General features: G+C 42.9%; 1 protein-coding gene across 1 annotated transcript in view; it reads left to right on the plus strand.

Moving 5' to 3' along the window:
- The window catches only part of LOC126168283 (uncharacterized), a 69,901-nt gene that overhangs the window by 45,913 nt on the left and 5,659 nt on the right, over window positions 1-18,329 (plus strand). The window contains exon 7 of the mRNA XM_049920547.1: window positions 1,033-1,198. Within this exon, the coding sequence (XP_049776504.1) occupies window positions 1,033-1,198 (166 nt within the window). The remainder of the gene's footprint in view (window positions 1-1,032; window positions 1,199-18,329) is intronic.

The raw sequence follows: 18,329 nt of genomic DNA on the forward strand, positions 1-18,329 counted from the left end.
TAACTTCAAGGCAAATAAAGCTTCCGGAAATGTGGTTGGCTGACTATGGTAAGCAGCAAGTCAGAATAAATAATGGTAACTTCTCGAGCTTACCCTTTATGCTTTTCATGAGTTTCTTTACGTCGACGGTATCTTTCCTTTCTTGTTCCTGTTGCAGTCCTTTGCCAGATATAGCCATTGTACTCGAAGGTTAGAAAATTTAAGGGTTACAAAATTTAAAACTAACTCCCTGTAGATGGCATACCCCCCAATTGATTTGGCATTTAATACCTTGTTTACTTAGCTAGCCTTCACTGTCACGAACAGAAAGTTTTCAATTACATAGCCTCTTGTTAGGTTTCAGTTGCCCAGCAAATCCTTCTAAGGCTTCATTAAGGTAGAAATTCTTCAATTTTTCAAACGAACCTGTCACACGTTTGATAGCAACGAGGAAGTTACTTACCTTAGGATGTGGTCTGTTACTAGCCCTGCTGTCTCTTATGTTGACGGAGTCTCAGATGATTAGACACTTCGAGATATCTTTGGTATTTGGGTGTCAACACTGTCCAGCAGACCACACACACCACTGAAACTGTTTGAAATTGATGTAATCTTCGCGGACGTCCCACGAAGAGCTAGAGAAATAAGGGTCAACGCAGACAGAGCTCATCTTGCCCGGGTAATGATTATTCAGCTGAAGTGCGAGAGCTGTTCCGCCTCAACTGCCATTCATCTCATTAGTACGCAGCACACCTTGATACTGAGTTTTTGTTTGTTCAGAGCTTCCAGTTAGACAGTAGTGGAGGTGATTACGAGACCCCAGCTCAAGACACCTGCATTCACCAAACCTGTACCCAGACAACACAGGCTGCGCTCCCTGAGGCTCTTGCCATTTGGCACAATCTAGGAGCGACGTGCGGTGGCACAAACGTGGCGAACATTATCTCCAAATGTTGTATTTCCTCGTTCTCCACCTCAACCTCGAAGCAATGTCTGTAACTGCATGCTATATGTACTTTGCGATGGTGTGCAGAGGAGTGAACGTTTCGGCAGGTATCGCCTTCAGAGCTGGAGGCGTGGCTGCTGGGACACCCGCAGGTGTCTGAGGCAGTGGTGGTGGGCCTGCCACACGACGAGGACCAGGAGCACCCAGCAGCCTTCGTCGTACTGGCCCAGGGCGCTACCGTCACTACTGACGAACTGAGGCAGCTGGTGAAAGGTGAGGCGAGGAGAGGTGGACGACTCACAACAAGGACTTAGCATTTACTGCCTTAAAATTAGTAATAACGATCGATATATAAAATTGAGCACACCACGTCTTTCATGCGACGTCCGTTACAAACGAAATGATTTTTACCCTTTAAACATTCTTCATTCTCCGTTAGATGTCGATCGTTTTTTGTCCTTCGGTGGGCAAAAGAGAAAACAAAGGAAACAGAATAGTCGACATAGTTTACACACTTATCGCATGCACTTTGCACTTCGGAAAGAAATTAATGTCACACTAGTCCCTTGCCTTAATGTCTGTCCTTATGTAACCGCATCAGAGTCGTGCTGCGTTATATGTATGCTGCAGCAACGCGCGAAAATTAAAACATTTTGATCGGCCCTGCTCAGAAGTATCGCACCACTGCATATTTGCAAACGTTTGGGTCTGTGTCTATGGAGAGGGAGGGAGCGAACGGCAGGCTTAGGTTCAACGACTGCAGGGAACGAAACAATAAGCCTCATTAAATTTTAAAAATAATAATTTCGCTTTGAAATAAACAGAAAAAATAACAAAATAGAAGCAGTCTCTTCAAAAATGCAACGCTTTGCTCGACTGTGAAATAAAAATCATCTGCTAGGTAGCACTCAGAACCTCCATCCTGTGCATTTCAATGTTTCGTTGTTCCTTTGTATGATGTTCACAAGGTGATTGAAAACTGTTGGTAAATACTGTGCTAGTCTTTGACTCTTGATATCATGCAGCCTGTGAGAAGAGTTACTGATGGTGCAGTACAGGTCTCTACTGGTTCCATCCATAATCAAACAGGTTCGCGTTAGCAGATATCACGGGCAGTTCAGTTGATTCCTTGCTCCTGGACGGCCAGTGTGCTCGTGCTTTACGATTGTAGCAATGGAGAGAAGGTGGGATCATTCTGAACCTATAATGCACAGTCCTTAATTACGCTGGAGAATGATGAGGGGCATCGGACATGATACCAGCGCAAAACGTGACTGCCCCACCTCTGAACTGAATCTGTGCATTGATTCTTGGCCACCTCCACACTCTTTTACGAAAACATCAGACATCACGCAAATCAGTGCACTTCTCGGTGAAGACAATCCATCGAAAATGATCCAGGTTCTATTCAGCCGTTCCCTTGTCCGCTTTGAGCAACAGGGGACAGGGAAATTTGTACCGATTTTCGTAACTGACGCACAGAAGCTAAACTGAACGTGTGGGGGCGGTTGTCCACTGTTCGGACCGACAGAGCTCTCCTGTTTGCGCAGATCTGTTCCATTCTCCTCAGCATCCTTCCATGGCCGCTGGTGTTGCTGACAGAGAACAACCTCTACGAAATATCTCGTGTGTTGTTTCACGATTGAACGATCGAGCGGTGTCTCTGTGGTGAACGCCAGTTCATTGGGCAACTTCCAAAGCTGACAGCTCTTCTTGTGTGCTCGTTTAAAGTTGAGATGGTGACAGACTGACACTATACACAAGCCGCATTCCCCCTTTAACGAGTGGGAAAATTGTGCGCTCTGCTGAACTGGTGGTGGCTTACTTCCATTGTAAAGATGACTGCACGATTTCCTCTTGTGAAAACACTGTTGAGAACGAGGTTTCTGATCAATTAAACACAGTGTCTATTAATGTTCCAGTTCATTACCTTTCATAGAAGATCCAAATAAAGCAAGGAGGTGTGTTTATGATTGTGGGATAATACTGTCTCGGTATTCCTCTGCAGCAGATGGTATCAAGACGGAAGGAAAAGCACTTTTATATTTACATACATATTCCTGATGTCACTGTAGAGCGCGTAGTGGATAATACATTGCATCAGTGTTAGCGAATTGCGGCCGTGTCCCATTCGCATATTCAGCGAGGGAAAAACTACTATCTATATGATACGTTGCACCTGGTGGCAGTTCATATTTACAGATCATCAGGAACTAGCAGTGGTAGGAGACACACTCTCTGAGTGTATAATAATTATTTCGTGAGACTCAATGGCCGCTGCGAGTCTTTCAATTTTACATTTCAGCGACTTCACCTTACCCAGTTATCCTACCAGGGGCGGAAAGGAGACCTACAGTTTAACGTGGAGTCCGAACCATGCGTCGTTTCTGGCGAATCCTCATGTAGTTGTGAGATGAAGGGTATGTTAAAACACAGACTGAAAAATCTATTTTCTGACTGGGATTCAATCCTGCGACCTCTCGGTTTCCAAAAACGTGCTCTACTGTATTTTTTATTCGTATCATCACCAGTGTGCTATGATACGACTCATAATACCGAGAGGAAGGTAAATGAAAGCCAGTCCCTAATAGCTACCAAATGTTCCCGCTGCGAAATTATTGATGGATTGTTGATGCGTTGTGTTCTCGTACAATAGGAATGCCTTCCTCGTAGGTAATTCAATTCTAACAAAAAAGGGCTCGTGGTTCACTTTTCCTGTCACGGATAATCCATTTGGGAGACAGGTTATGGAAGGCGCTCAAGAGAAAATTTGAGAAGTGTTGTCGGTACCTGGGGTTGTGTGCAATCGCATAGTGTCGATCGTTTGAATAGTGCCAAAAATCGCGGACTGTCAGCTCATTGTCACCGAACAAGGGGTGGACGGTGTGGCTGTATATCAACGACGTTGTTTTCTCTCGGAAATCACACTTCATCCGGGAAGAGGAGCGATTTTGCAGTTATCCGGTAGGGACCACGAATGTATGGAAAGTCAACATCTTGCGCACGAAATGCCAAATATCCTTTGCCGATCCGCAGACAATAGGATGGTCATCCGTATCCTTCGCAGGTAACACACTGTGGAGCGTCTGCGAGGTGAATTTGCTGTAGGCGAGACTGACACACCTGCTTTCCGTTAATCATTATGTGTCAAACGTCGTTCACCCCCAACCACATAAAACACCACACTATATGGGTTATTTCCTTTCTGTCATGTTCAGCGCCCTGTTCTATTGCATACTGGTGTACATCGCACACGCCGGTGTTAAGCATGTAGAAAATAGCAAGGTCCGTATGTAACTTAATTCAAGGAAGAATTGGTCAATGTAGAATAATGGCGCTGGCATGTCCGATGACAGCATCATTGGAGCGAGAGAGATTCTCATAAAGGCATCCAGCAACAAGCTTGTAAGACCTATCGGATGACGTGGCCACATTTTCACGCTAGAGCCTACAAAATGGGCCTTCTCTCTGCTCTGAACATCAAAAAGGTGCAAGAACCCTCTGACCCTTGAGAAGGTGAGGTGCTCGAGGCAGATATTAAAAGGCAATCCCATACTAATAGGGAGTCCCATAGCGGCGAGCATGTGGCAAGCTAGAAATGTCGTGATTTGAAGCGTCTACGCCACACAGAGAATGCGCGACGTCAAATCAACGTTGGCATAGCACGTCCGTTGCAGGATGTTTCGTGTCCTAACACAGTTATCGGTTAGCGCTGCTTTGACCTGTTTTAATAGACGCCTGTAGTTGATGGCTATCGATCGCTGCAGGTCAAGTGTGAAATCAATGCCCAAGAAGTGTATCATGTCACTTACTCGAAGGGGGGTGACGCACCCATCGGGCAGTCCCTTACCCCACAGACAGAGCATGCGATTTCTGGACGTTAAAATTACTGCCCAACTACTAGGCCACCTCCATGTGAATGTGATATGTTTCTCGTGCGTGGGAGAAAATAACCCGCCTTATCTAACAGTCAGAGGGAGAAAATGCAGCAAACTGATGGTTACGAGTAGAATTGAAGTACATGAGACGTTAGTATCCAAGAAGAAAAATCTAAACTTCTGTACCATTACTAAGTCAATACTCGCAATACCTCTCGCATCTGTGCTGGGCTGGTATCTAGTGGTAAAATGCGTAACTAGAACTGAAAGCTCTCAGAGTCGAATACTTTTCGAATTATGGAGATTTTCCAGTCTTCCGTTAACCTAGCCTCCAGTTCTCAAAACATGAAAATTCGCCATGAACGACACCTGCTTCAGATTTCACGTCGCAAACTGTAGCCGCCTTACCTAGTACGATTAACGGCGTCGGTTAGAGGCAAAAGTCACTGAAGTATCGTCTAATTGGAGAACTGCTCCAGGCTATTGTCCACACGAAATTAATGTTACACTGCTCTCATTTACCAGGCATCAGTAATTTTTTCCTGGTTGTTTGTGAGCTCTTCATTCTGCACACTGGTATGATGCAGCTATCCTTACCGGTTTGTCCCTTGCAAGCTTCTTGATCGCTGTATAACAACCACAACTTAATTCATCACCCATTAGCATCTACTTACTGTAGTCAAGTGCTGGTCTACATTATCATTCCTCCTCCCTCCCCCACCCCCTTCACCACACCTTCCTACTATTTTGTATTAAAGCTCCTTGGGGCCTAAGGATGTATTGTATCAACAGATACTTCCTTTTAATGAAGTCTGACCATGTATTTATATTTTACCAAGGTATTTTTCCCCAGCTATTTGTTAGTTATTCGATATAATCGCCAAGATTCTTGTGTGACAGATATTTCAGAAGCTACTTCTCTTTCCTCGCCTCTATTGCTCATAATTCATATTTCACTTCCATAAAATGCTACACTCCGGACAGATACTTTCAGAAAAGACTTCTGACACTTGTACTAGAAGTAGACATTAACAAATTCTTCTTCTTCAGGAATGTTTTTTGCTATTGCACATAGCCTTCTGAGGCCTGCTGAGAAGCTACTCGCCCGATTATAAGCGTTTCCAAGTTCGAAAACCCGACAAACACTGGGAGAGCAGTGTGCTGAACATACGCTCCTCCATAACGCGTCTGATGACGCCATTGGGAGAGGATAACATGGCGGCTGGTCGGGGCCCGATTGGACCTCTAGGACTAGAATGCGGATCTTTATCTATCTTACCGTCCTTGCTATTGCCAGTCTGCGTTTTATATCCTCTACGCTTCGGCCGACATTTGTCATTTTGGTTCCCTAAGAGGAAAACTCATCTATCCTCATTAGTGTCTCATTTCCTAATTTAATTCGCTCGCCACCAGCTGTTATAATTCTGCTACATTCCATTACACTGATTCCCCCTCTGTTCAAGTGCATTTTAAAATCTATTTTCAAGACCATACGCATTCCGTTCAATTGCTTTTCGAAATCCTTGGCCAGCTCAGACAGATTTACATCTGTAACCCGCAATGTTTTTATTTCTTCTCCCTGAACTTAAATTCTCTTTCCAAATTTGTCCTCAGTTTCCTTTACAGATTGCTCGATGTTCGAACAGAATTACATCAGGAATAGACTACCATCCTGTCTCACTCCCTTCACAACTACATCTTCTCCATGTTTTTTGACTCTTATAACTGCAATATGCTGTCTGCACAAATTGTAAATCACCTTCGCCTACGTGTATTTAACACTTGCTACGTTCCACAGTCCGACCCATAGAATGCCCGTTTTGGATTTGCTGATGACGGTATCCTCCTGAGAACTCACCATCTGGGGATCTGAATGGAGACTCTCTTACCTCTAGAGTATTTCATCCAAGGGGATGCCATCGTTATATGACTATACGTAATAGCATAATATTCTTGGGAAAAATACTGGCTGTAGTTTCTCCTTGCATCCAGTTGTTCCAGTATTAGCACAGCAAGGCCATCACGACTGGCATTACAACGTAAGGTCAATCATCCACACTGTTGCCACTGCAGCTACTGAAAAGGCTGTTGGTCCCTTCAGGAGCCCCAAGTTTGTCTGGTCTGTCAGTAGATAAAGCTCCATTATGATTGCACGATCGGTACAGCTATCTATGTTGTTGAGGCAGTCAAGCCATCCCTACCTCGATAAGGTGTATGGCTAATTGGGGATGACGGAAGCTATTTCTTATAGTACCTAATCGTTTGATGGCACACAACGAAGATGGATTGTTGAGTATGTAGAAAAACCTGCCAAATGAGTAGGACTCGCGCTCTGAGAATTCCATATGAACTTAATCATGTATGTATATAGTAAATGTCATTTCGTGTGGCTTAATGGCCTGGTGCTACTTTTTCTACCGAACGCGACTTTGGTGATTTGCATGTCCCTAAACTGCTCCAGCTATACAATCGGGGAAAGAGGGCCTACCGTCTCTGGTAGAATCCGAATTGTGTGTCTGAAACGGCCCGCTAAACCCCGAGGACAGGACAGGTAGTTTAAACTGTGGAAAGCGGCCAAAATAAGGGGCTGTCAGTTACACTCGAACATACAACTTTATTATCTGATTACAAGAGCCCCAAAAAAAAAAAAATTTAACACACAGCTTTAATCTTTGGGGCTTAATTACCGGTTGAAAGCCTCTTCAATTTAAAAACGGCTGAAGGCCGATAACTTAAAACGCAAGCATAATCATAAATTTAAAAGGCAAGCCTTATCTTAAAACAGTTCTTTTTTTAGGCTGAAGCCCAAAGAATCTGAGATTTTCAGAGCAAACAATTTGAATTCAAAATCGGCTGAAAGCCCAACAATTCAGGCTAAACAACATTAATTAAAAAAAAACAAGGTCTTACGTAAAACAGTTCTTAATTAGGTAAAACTCAACCAAAACAGAAATTTAAAAGGCAAAGCCTTATCTTAAAACAGTTCTTTAGTTAGGCTGAAGGCTCAAAGAATCAGAAACTTCAAGAGCAAAAAAATTTGTTTCAAATCGGCTGAAGGCCTAAGACTTAAAGTTAAAAAACATTAAGATCTTTAAAATGTCAAAGGTCTTACGTGAAACAGTTCTTTAAATTAGGCTGAAGGCCTAAAGAATCTTACGCCTTAAGGGCAAAACAATATTAATTTTAAAAAATCGGCTGGAAGCCATACAAGTACAAACAACAAGAACAAATGAAAAGACGCAGTACACCCAAGGGCGTTCAGATGTTCGAGGGTCGGCCTGGAATTCAAACACTAGCGCTCGCTTGGGTGGGACAGGCAGTCGGGACAACGATTCAAGATCCGACGACAACCCAACCGACCGACAGTTAACGGACCCACCGACAAGATAACTTCCACTTCACCCGTCCAGTGCACAACAGGGAGTTCAAGGGAACAAAGAAGAAGATATTGATTGGCGCCCACAACCAATCATACATGGAACTGTCAAACTACACACCGTGCTGGACAGCACGATGAGGAAACAACACTGCCTGAAATTTACGTCAACGCTTAGGACAGGTAACCGGAACTTAAACGGACAAAAGGCAGTAGATTCCACTGGTGCGCTGCAATTCAAATAACCAAATGCAGTGAAACTCTACCAGAGGGTGGCTAGAATTTTCCAACTTGAAAACCACATTGTGGCTGCGGGAATATCCCAACAGCCGCCCGGAGTGTCCGAGCGGTTGTAGGCGCTACAGTCTGGAGCCGCGCGACCGCTAAGGTCGCAGGTTCGAATCCTGCTTCGGGCATGGATGTGTGTGATGTCCTTAGGTTAGTTAGGTTTAAGTAGTTCTAAGTTCTAGGGGACTGATGACCTCAGAAGTTAAGTCCAATAGTGCTCAGAGCCATATGAACCATTTTGACCAGCGAAGTGTTTGATTGTGAGCTATTGGTCATCTCGAATGACTGTGTCCGCACGTTCCACACGGCATGATGGAAATCTGACAGGTTTCCGTGACGTTGTTGCCCAACGACTCGCTCTGCTTTTGTTCGCTGGGACGTCTCCGTAGACATCTCCAAGCGCACATGAATATCAGTGACCCTCTGGTTTTCCGCCAAAAACAAATCAATGACAGCTCTCTGCTTGGAAGGCATACCAATTACAGCATGTATACGCCGCCACCTATTGAAACTTGATGAAACTATAGGGGCTGAAGACGAAATATTCCTCTATGGCCCGCACCAAATTTCAAGTTTTGTCAACCGAAACTGGCCGAGCAACAAAATGTTCCGTTACTTATTCAACGCCCTTCGTACATATAGTTCATTTACATGTTCTGGACGAGTGAGTTTAGGGTATCAGAGTATGTAACACATATTGCCGTATCTTTTCATCGTAATGAGTTACAACCTTAAATTTTGTTCACCGCCAGGGGCTCGTAGAACTTAGTATTTCAAATATTTATACCCGTTAAAGAGAAATTAAATTTTTCAGTCCACAACGGGAAGGTAGGCCTTAGTACGTGACTTAAATTTAAACTTGTTGCAAATACCCGTTCCTGAGAAATAAGGGCATTATTAGTCGGACAGACAACAGACAGGCATGCGGACAAGAAGGTGATCCCGTGAGGGTTATGTTTTTACGGATTCAGGTACGGAACCCTAAAAACGGCAAGCAACATAATGAAACAGCTCATAGTTACAATGGTTGTCAAGGTATTCTCTGACTGGAGCAAAAGGAGCACAAGACACCAAAATACAAGGGAAAAAGCTCAAATATATCACGTAACCAAGTTTATAAAATTTTCTTATTCACTTGCCGGCCGCGGTGGTCTCGTGGTTCTAGGCGCTCAGTCCGGAACCACGCGACTGCTACGGTCGTAGGTTCGAATCCTGCCTCGGGCATGGATATGTGTGATGTCCTTAGGTTAGTTAGGTTTAAGTAGTTCTAAATTCTAGGGGACTGTTGACCACAGATGTTAAGTCCCACAGTGCTCAGAGCCATTTGAACCATTTCTTATTCACTTGACTACATCCTGCACACTTATCAAGACCTTACTGTATACAAGTGGAAATTATAACTGCTTAACTGAAGGACAAGATTCAATTCCTTATTTTGGATAACTGAGTTTTCAAATGGCTCTGAGCACTATGTTACTTAACTTCTGAGGTCATCAGTCCCCTAGAACTTAGAACTACTTAAACCTAACTAACCTAAGGACATCACACACATCCATGCCCGAGGCAGCATTCGAACCTGCGACCGTAGCTGTTCACGCTGTTACAGACTGTAGCGCCTAGAACTGCTCGGTCACTCCAGCAGGCAACTGAGTTTTCCTTTATCAGTCGTTTCTCTCTTTCTTTCTTACTAACTTTGACCTACGATAAACCGTTGACAGTAATTTTATTAAAAATTAGCTAGTATTTATAATCATGAACTCTCATACTCCAACAAATAAAGAAATCGTTGTCAAAATTATGTCCAAAATTTTAGTTCCTGATGAATTCATTACACTTGATAGTAGCAAATAATTTAGAAAGGAATTTATGTGTTTAATTTCTTCATTGATAGACAGTGCGCAAAAGAGTCTGCTGACAAGCAAGTCACATTCAGTGTTGAGTGTTGACTTCTGATAACACTCGTCGAGTGAGTATGTTTAACAGAAATTTACGTGAGTTCTATACGTTAGCTTTGTCTTTGCTTCTAGATGATGATGATGTCTTCCCCAAACACATTTAGCATCACTGCACGTTTTCTTTAACAAGACTAAATCATTTGATACTAAAAGTTCTAGAATTACTGCTTGTTATCACCTCACAGGTGCCGAAAAAGCACGAAATCAGGTACAAAAACTTTTCTCTCTCAGAGTAGTGGTATTATTTTGGTACGTTATATGGTTACGTAATTTTCGAGTAAGGCACTTCGTAAGCTTTCAGACTTTTTTCGAATTCATTTGGTATGGCGTCGCCGAAGAACGTTGACCAAAAATTGATCAAACATAGGTTTTTTGTCTAGAACTATTTTCTTTATGAATTATTAGAGGCAAGTGAGACAGGTTTGGGAAGTACAGCTTACTGATCTTTCTACTCCTAGCTTATAATATTAAAAAAAAGTTACCTTCGCTATTTATAGTAGAATTTGGAGGAGAAGTATCTGCAATTTACGTTGACTGTGTTCCCCTCTCCTATCCCTTAAAAAAATAACTTCAACGCATTAACTACAATGTAAGACAATTCATACTTTCTCTTGCAACATATTAATTTAACAGTTGCCGATGTTAAAACAGTTTTCAAAAATATGCATCAGGTAAACTCCTGGAATATTACTTTTCAGTTCTCCTTAAAAAAGGCGAAAATGTACATTGCGAACTTTGAGTGAGAACATGACTGTTTGTGATATCAAATGAAACAACAAGTTTACTGTTACCAGTCACTATTTATCTTCACGACGCATTTTGAAAGCATGAACTTCCTTCGTCAGGTGAATATGTGGATGCATACAGAATGCAAATGGAATGTTGCGACTTTGGAGTAATCTGTGGCACTATCTCACTTCATTTGTAAGTTTCTAGTGTAAAAAAAGATTTGACTTATATCATCTGCTGATATTAATGGTATAGATGTAATTAAATAGCCGGAGTTATGAAAAGGTTTCTTTACCAACCTGAAGGTTGTTATAACCTTGTACCTACACAGAACATAAATTTTAGGTTAACATGTTCGACATATGGTTTACGTCGTCGTAAGGAATGCGTACACCACGAAGTCTACAGGTCTAACTAAGCTCTAATAATAGTTACAATTTTACATCATTCTAGGAGGCAAAAGTGCATACAATCCAGGCAACTACCAACAACCAGGAAGAAATTCTTTAAACACCCAAGACTAAGATGTTATGAAATTGCGTCTGCTGTATGCAAGTTGCGCAGCGACCTCCCGCAGTGCGGCCCTGTCTGCGGGGTTGCCTGCTCAGCAGACGTAAGCAGTATAGTCACATTATAGTTCTCGTCAGACCCGCGGGGGGACACCAACTTTGCCAAAGGGCACCAACGTGACCGAAGTACTGTAGGACGTCAGTCACGTGCACTGAACTAGAGCCTGATAGAATCCTTCCTCTCACAGCGTATTTTGGGGATCGCACTGCCCAGCTACAGTTAGTTGTCTACGAGTACTATGCAAGTTGACTACGAGAGTCACTTTGAGTTCTGCAGTGGTCTGCGAGGTGCGGCGGGGCGGGGTCGGTTCGTATCTCGTACTTCTCGTATTAAATGACCACCTACCTCAGTACGGCTTCCGTTCTACGTCCCTTCACTCTGCAATTGTACCTACTTACTAGACAGCGAAAAAACAGCGTTGAAGAAAACAGGCCTAATACCTACCATCCAGAGGCCGCGTAACTCTAGCTGCGAAACAGTTCCTGCAAGTTCATTTTTTCCAATATTTCGGGCGTTGGTATAATGTACTTTGATTTTAATAAGTGTCCGAAAATTCCAAGACAAGGCTTTTTATTGCTTAGGCAACAATTGGGAATGGCTATCAAGTCCACATTTAGTGAGATACTACTGTATCATTCTCAGTTCAAAGACAAACCAACTAATTTCACACGGAAAAGCAGCCAGAAATCGATTTCCAGTCCGACCCGATGGAATACACTAACTAGCAATCACTGATCCTCTACTATAAGTGAGTTTCACAGTCGGTCTTATCAGTGGTTTTCTATAATAGAAGTGTTCGCCAAGTATTCCATAATGAACGCAGAAAATGCCACATGAATTTTTCACTAAATGCCGAAATTTCACAAACTCATAACTTTCCAACAAATCAATCCAGAAATGTCCTGTTTCCATCAAAATGTGCATAACTGCAACAGCTTTAGTCATGATTCGTACAAAATGCGCACATTGTGTCTAGACAAGACAGCCTAGACACAATAGAGGAAGCCGAAAGGCACGCGCTTAAACTCACGCAGGCTGGCGTGAGGTCTGAAACAGGATACGTAATGAATGCTATAAAGAAACCGTGACATCTAACATGACCTTATACATCCGATAGCTAGCGAGAGACTATCTCGATGCTACTCCACTCTCTGCATATCTAACTTTCTGTATGTGGGAACCGTGGTGTCACCGCCAGACACCACACTTGCTAGGTGGTAGCTTTTAAATCGGCCGCGGTCCGCTAGTATACGACGGACCCGCGTGTCGCCACTGTCAGTAATTGCAGACCGAGCGCCACCACACGGCAGGTCTAGAGAGACGTACTAGCACTCGCCCCAGTTGTACAGCCGACGTTGCTAGCCATGGTTCACTGAGAATTACGCTCTCATTTGCCGAGACGATAGTTAGCATAGCCTTCAGCTACATTTGCTACGACCTAGTAAGGCGCCGTATTCAATTGATATTTAGATTCTATTAATGTATCATCAAGAACGATGTTCTACAAATGTGGATTAAAGTTAAGTATTCCAGAAGCTACGTACTTTTCTTTATAGCATTCATTATGTATCCTGTTTCAGACCTCACGCCAGCCTGCGTGAGTTTAAGCGCGTGCCTTTCGGCTTCCTCTATTGTGTCTAGGCTGTCTTGTCTAGACACAACAGGAACCTCTTAATTCTGATTGGCTGATCAGTCTGATTGACCAATCAGAATGATCCTTCTATATCATTCTTGCCGCAAAACTTGCCTAAGCCAATCACTCTTCAGAAAGTTATTTACGGCATTCCAAAATGGAGATATTAATATAATGTTTAATAAAAAAGATCGAAATGAAAAACTAATCTTGAAATTAATTTAGAAACCGATTACACTTTCAACTGATATTCTGGCTGCTCTTTTATAAAAGTACGCCCACCTCGACATACGTCATCAGCAACGTGGGTACAATACATCTTTCCCACGGTCCAATTTCGACAAGTTTTACAGAAAACAATATTGAATTTTAATGTATGTCCCACATACGCACTCTCATTCATTCCCGTTTATTCACACAACATGATAACCAAATATTAACTTTTCATTAATTTTATACTAAAAAATGCAAAGTAACTAAAGTTTCTGAAGAGAAAAAATCCAATTAAGTTATTTTATATCCTGAAAATTCTGGTAATGATTTGAAATGATAACAAAAGACCAACTGTTATTATTCCTAACAAACTTTTGTGAACTGATTATCGGTTTTATGGCTTAAGTAATTTTTTCAGTCTCCGAAACTATAACAGATAAAAAGCCGAAGCCGGCCGCTGTGACCGAACTGTTCTAGGCGCTTCAGTCCGAAACCGCGCTGCTGCTACGGTCGCAGGTTCGAATCCTGCCTCGGGAATGGATGTGTGTGATGTCCTTAGGGTAGTTAGGTTTAAGTCTAGGGGACTGATGACCTATAGTGCTTAGTGCCATTTTTTTTAGAAAAAGTCGAAATTTGGATGAGATCTACTGAATAACAAAAACTAGTATACCAAGTTTGAAACGAATTGGATAACATTTACTATGGTTTATTTACATTCGTAGGGAGTATGTATATACGTTCGTACTAGACGACACAGTAGTCCGTTCTCACGCTGTCTCGTAGCGATAGCTGTGTTATGAGTCATCGCTAAGACACAATTCTGTAGCCTCCTTTCAGCCAACGGCTCCAAGTCTGCGTATCTTACTGCAATAAATGTTATTCCGTAATAATCTGCTACGTTACAGTGCGTTTACATACTGGACGATATCGTACAAGCTAGCATATCTCGAATGCACTTGGTATCGGGGACAAGCTAACTGTTTAGTTTAGATCTTTGTGACCGAGTGACTTTTGCTTGGACACCATTCAGAAAAGTTAGAATTGTATTCGCACTGTTTGTAATAAATGTTGTGACATCGATTCGTTCTGTCCTTCATAGTTGTTGGCTACAATGATAAACGAAGACAAGAACTGTGCGTGCACAATACAGCATTTGGCGACAGTTGTCTCACCATTAACCAAAGGAGGAACAAACAAAATTCAACAAACTAAACAATCGCCAGTGTTGTAACAGTGCCTACAAACAACCTTTGGCGCACGGCAATAGGGTATTTGGCTGCTTTCTGAAAACTGTCTTAAATTATTATTTCATTGTAGGCTCCTAACATGCTTTTTTCCTCAGAAATGAGAAAGAAAATCAGTAATTTGAAGACCGCCTAAAACGCTCCATTCGAGTCATGTGATGCCTGTAACGTCATTGTCTAGCTCGCGGCTCCTACTGCCTTATGTTAGTTCAATGACGTCTTGCTTTCGAATATATGTTTCGGAAAATGGTTTACAAATGTTGTGTAGTATCACATCGTACAAATACATACAGGGTGGAGAAAAACTGTGTTACGAATTTTAACTCTGGATAGCTGATGCCAGTGGGAATCAAAATTACTAATGTTGTGTAGGTAGATACCGCACAATTTGTAAACTACGGAAACTTGGCGCCACGCGCTCCGATTGGCTACGGGATTGCCCTGTGGCCGGATGCTCTGGACAACGCAAGACCGCGAATGCTTTGCCTGCCGCAGATCGCGATGTATTGAAGGCGGCCCGCTCGCTCGATGGTAGCGCACCAGCCTTTCACTCTGGGGGAGAATCCACCGTGGGTCCGACACATCCATTGTAGTTTCATGATAAGGCGTACCGGTAACAAACCCGTCAACAACTGTCAATCTCTTACTAATTATGTCGGCCCTGAAAAGGGCCTTTTTTGTAGGTAGGGTATTGTTAACCTAAAGCAGATGCTCGAACTGGCGACCCTCTGACGCGACAAATTCATGGTAACGTCGAACGGTGTTTCGTCGAACTCTTTCAAAGATTCCTGGCATTGCCCTGATGTGATTGGTGGCATGCTGAATGCGATCCGATAATTTCTCGTCGGTTCTAGGTGGTTCTCATCCGAGTGGGTGAACTAGAAACTGGAAAAATCCCCACAGGAAAAAGTCCGGTGGCGTGAGCTCTGGTGATCGCGGGGGCCATGTCCTACCACCATTCCTGCCAGTTACCCGGCCGTAGAGAAGTTCACTTAAATATCAGCGCGCAGCACGACTGTTATGTGCGGGCACCCCGACATGCTGTAACCACATGCATAGCTGTCTGTCCAGGGGTATATCTTCCAGCAGGCTGGATAGAGTTTCTTGCAAAAAGTGAAGGTAATTTGCCCTGGTAAGTCGAGGAGGTAGACAGACCAGCCCAATCAGGTGGTTACCCACAATGCCTGCTCAAATGTTGAGCGAAAATCGTTCCTGGTGTCCGTGGACATGCTTGACGTGAAGATTTCCGCTTGTCCACTAATGAACGTTTAGAGTGTTGTAAAGGCCATCCTGATGGAAGGTGCACTTGTTGGTAAACAACACAATGGCGGAGAAGTCGGGATCTAGTGCAAATCGTCGCAGAAACCACCGGCAAAACTCTAGCCGGTAATCATAGTCCGCCACAGGAACTTGAACAGGCTGGAAACTAAATGGATACTGGCCGTCATCCCTAAAAACCTCCCAGACTAACGAATGAGTGACCCCCATGTCGCGTCCAACCGCTCGAGTATTTGTAGTAGATGCTTCCTCGAAGCACTCAACAACAGTCTCTTCAAATGCAGCATCCCGTCGTGTTGAGGTCTTACAGCATCACCCCTCACCATGATATGCCGCTAACGAGCCTGGTTCGTCAAGTCGTCGGTGAATTGCTGTAAACCTTTACAGGTGTGTGAGCTTCATGCGCATTACCGTTGGCTGGTGCATAAACAAAAACCATATCTCGTTGTCCTTCAAACGAATACTGTGCTGCCATGCTTACTGTACGACTAAATCGCAGGTGACTTGTGTGTGTGCGCTCCGAAGCGAAGCTTAGGTGTGAATGCCTCTGACGTGGAGACAAACAGCAAGACCTATTCGATACGTGTGTGTATCACGTTTGGGCAGTGATGGGGCGAGGGACGTTTGTATGTGTGAACCGACAACCATAACGCTGCTCGTCAACCGACGAACGGCAACAGGGCAATCCCACGGTCAATCAGGGAGCACGACGCCAAGTTTCCCAAGTTTAAAAATTGGTTCCTACTGGCATCAGCTAACCAGAATTAAAATTTCGTGAGACAATTTTTCTCCACCCAGTATATAAAAAACAGCATAAAAATTGTTTTTGACAGCGCCATTCAGCGAAATAAAACTCTCAGTGAAAATAGTCGTTGTATCCAATTTCACGCTCGTAATTTTATTTGTCAAGCGACTCGACATTCCTCTCATATTAAGAAGTACAACACTTCACCACATCGATGAGAAACAAATTATTACTGTGTATTCCTTGCTGTTTACTTGCGCTTACGATTGCAATTGCTATTCACACACGTCACGTTCAAAAATGTGTTTTGTAGTTAATGTGACCACACACGTTTTACTTTACGAGAAACAAAGTTCTTTTTATTTTCGTACTGTTCAGCTAGGATCCTTATTGTTTAAACTTTTAAAGTTTCGTTATCTTACATAAAGATGGAGTAAGTCTGCTTCAGACACTGACGTTAGTTTACACTCACGAACATCACAGCCCTTATGTCGGTGTTACGTGCGTGTTGTACTCGCTTTATTTCTATCCGTACAGAAAATCTCAACGTCCTAAACTTCGTTGTACTGTGGGCGTATGACGGTATCTGCATTACTAGCAATACTTTCCAAAAATTCGAATTGTTTGTTCGCGTAGTAAATGTATTTATTCTCTGTTGTCCATTTCACAGATTAAGATTAATGTGAAGCTATATATAACACATTATACCATCGAAAAAAACTGCTACAATCAGCTCTCCTTGCTAAGGCTATTTTTGTATTTCGTGTGAAATATTTAATAATAAATGACAATTCCTGCAGTCGAACATTTGACGTCTTGCACCGCTGGCAAATACACTATTCATTACGGCAGAAAGTTCCTGCTAGGATGTGTCTGTTTACTGAATTTCTTCCGTTTCAGCACTAAAATTTGGCAAGAATAATTTTTTGTACGTTGGGTCCTAGCTCATGACTGGTAGTCGACAGTCTAGTTAGAATATACGAAACCATTTGCAGAAGTTCTCTCATTCCTTAGTTTCGGGAGAGTTTAATGATGTTGCAGGGAGCAGGGAAGAGAATTTCCACCGTTGCAGATATCGCCGCTCTAAACGAATGGAGAATAAACGGATCAACTTTCACAAGGATTCCACTATCAGCGTTTACAAACTTCCTATCTATTGTCACGTAAAAGTTTAACTGCGTTTTCCATCACTAAATAGCTAAACCGTATGCCGAAAAAGTATGTAAAATCCTTGTAACTTCCGCTAACACACGTGTAACACACGTGTGGCTTCGTCTTACTCCTAGTCGGTAACGTGATCAGAGCTTCAGCCAATAACAGAGCGTTTTCGATCACGTGACCGAATCTTGATGGTAAACAATTTTTAAGCTTTAATTACATAAAAGTAAGAAGTATTTTGTGAGAATATTGACCCTAAACGATATTTGAACGCGCAGCCTTCTAATACCTACGATGTTTGTCGGCTATTTGTGCACCTCAAGAGACGATCGTTAGC

The sequence above is a fragment of the Schistocerca cancellata genome, chromosome 1 (assembly GCF_023864275.1).
Source record: "Schistocerca cancellata isolate TAMUIC-IGC-003103 chromosome 1, iqSchCanc2.1, whole genome shotgun sequence".
Taxonomy (NCBI): Eukaryota; Metazoa; Arthropoda; class Insecta; order Orthoptera; family Acrididae; genus Schistocerca; species Schistocerca cancellata.